The sequence below is a fragment of the Sphaeroforma arctica genome (assembly GCF_001186125.1).
Source record: "Sphaeroforma arctica JP610 unplaced genomic scaffold supercont1.1853, whole genome shotgun sequence".
NCBI classification, from domain to species: domain Eukaryota; class Ichthyosporea; order Ichthyophonida; genus Sphaeroforma; species Sphaeroforma arctica.
The window spans coordinates 1-2,196 of NW_014038705.1; the positions used below are offsets into that span (position 1 = coordinate 1).

General features: G+C 40.3%; 1 protein-coding gene across 1 annotated transcript; it reads left to right on the plus strand.

Moving 5' to 3' along the window:
* Positions 1-743: 743 nt before the first annotated feature.
* SARC_11742 (hypothetical protein) lies at positions 744-1,770 on the plus strand (the record flags this gene model as incomplete). The annotated part of the gene is made up of 1 exon (XM_014294165.1): positions 744-1,770. A coding segment is annotated over one exon (232 nt), but the record flags the coding sequence as incomplete, so codon positions are not given.
* Positions 1,771-2,196: the final 426 nt, after the last annotated feature.

Consider the following 2,196-nt stretch of genomic DNA (forward strand, 5'->3'; position numbering starts at 1 on the left):
AGTACTACACGCTGTCGCTGTTTGTTAAAGAGTGTGTACATCGAATTATGTTGATGATATGCAGCGAAATGCATACAAGACGATGTCGCAAATCAATTAGTGTTTTGTATTCGAGACCAGAACTTTCAACAAATAGAATGTCTTCATTATCTTGCGTTGGTATCTATAAAACTCGCGCTATTATATTGAGAAGTTCTTGCCGAGTTTTAGTCAATAAGTCAATAATAACTGTACATTTTTATTTTTATTTGTTGAAAAGAATACTATTAGTGTATCTGTATACCACACACTGTACACTGCAAGCTCACTGCAAGCTTGGAATGTCTGCTATGTATACACCTGTTCTGCATTGCGTGCCACTATGGAGATTGAAAGGAGTATCATCTCTAGCAATGCTCGTAAACCTGGAGCAAATCCGATACCATTTTAGCTTGCTGGTTCAATCACACTCGCATTCATGTGGGGTCTGGTATTGGAGTATACACAATACTTCCTGCACCCTATTGTACTCTATTTGCCCCTCACTGTTTTAAATTCTCGTAAAAGCTTAGTAGGAAGGGGTCGCGCTCGCTAAGGGTATGGATATCTTAACCTTTTTTCCAACTCTCATTTAGAAATGGTATCGTGGGATCAAGGTTGCTTAATTCTTTCGGTAGTGAATCCCTGATCACTGGTATCCACGGTCCAATCAGCTTATCCATATTAAGCGCTTGTCATCAAGCTCATCTCCATCTAATCTTGGTACATTTCCAGAAATTTGTGTATGAAACACAGAATCAGTACTCTCGGGTGACCGTGTTCTTCCTCAAGCACGAGGTGCCGGTGATAAAGTTCTACACATCGAGGGAGACCTACAACAAGAATCGCGCTGTCGAACGCATACAGCTGAGTAAGTACGATCACGAAGGAATAGTTAAGCTTCTCAAGGATAGGGGGTTTGAGCCCGATGGGGGTGTCGAGACACCTTCAAGGTAGCAGCTCGGCGCATTTATATTCAACGTATTACTTTTTTGAGGTAGCAAGTATGCTGTGGATAAGGAATACTTATGCGATGACTATTTATCTTGTCGACGTCAGGAGGATAATAGGTGAGCTGTCAATTGACTAGCACGACATAGCCGTCGGGGGATCATGCAAGTGCAAGGTATGAGGTAGCATAGTTATTTATCTGAGCTTTATTGTCCATAGTACATCAGTACGATGCCAATGGGCACAACGCGAATAGCTATACGATGTATACTTATGAAACGAGAATGGCGAGCTACTTTCAAAGTATGTAAGTATGCGGTATCAGCGGAATCGTGCATCGTTGCCTGGGCCTACATACTGCCAACTAGTTGTGTGTTGCAATGATTTGCTGCCACTTGACTAGTCGAATCGCTTTAAGATACTGCATCAACAGATAGGGCGCTTGCTCACTGGCTTCGAAGGGGACCTCAAAGGAGTCATCTGCTGGCATGGCCTGACATACGTCCAGCCTTACAATACGCTTATTTATGACTAGAAGTATGTAAAAAAAACTTGTTTTATACTTCACCTATACTTCACCATCCATGATGCCGTTCTCGAAAAATTCTCGGTTCAACCGAACTCGGAGCTGGCGGAAATAAAGAGCTGAAGAAATACTCAGTCGCGAGTAAGCACATATACAAACAAATACGACTTGTTACCACCTGCACACGCAATAGTCAACTACTGCATCTCAGGTTACCACCTGCACCTACAATAGTCAACCACTGCATCTCTGGTTACCACCTGCACCTACAATAGTCAACTACTGCATCTCAGGTTACCACCTACACCTACAATAGTCAACTACTGCATCTCAGGTTACCACCTGCACCTACAATAGTCAACTACTGCATCTCAGGTTACCACCTGCACCTACAATAGTCAACAACTGCATCCAAGACGCAGGGGCAGCAGCCTGGTCGTAACTATGGACCAATCAAATGCAGGCTTGCTTACAATGTCTTTGCAAATTTCCATTATATAAATATATAAATATACATATATATATATATACATAAAACATATATATATATATATGTATATACATATGTATAGGCAAATACACACATACAATATAAATACAAATACAAATACAAATATATATATATATTTGTATACAGAAGTATGTACAGAAACATTTATATATATATATATATATGCATATAAATAAACATATACATACAG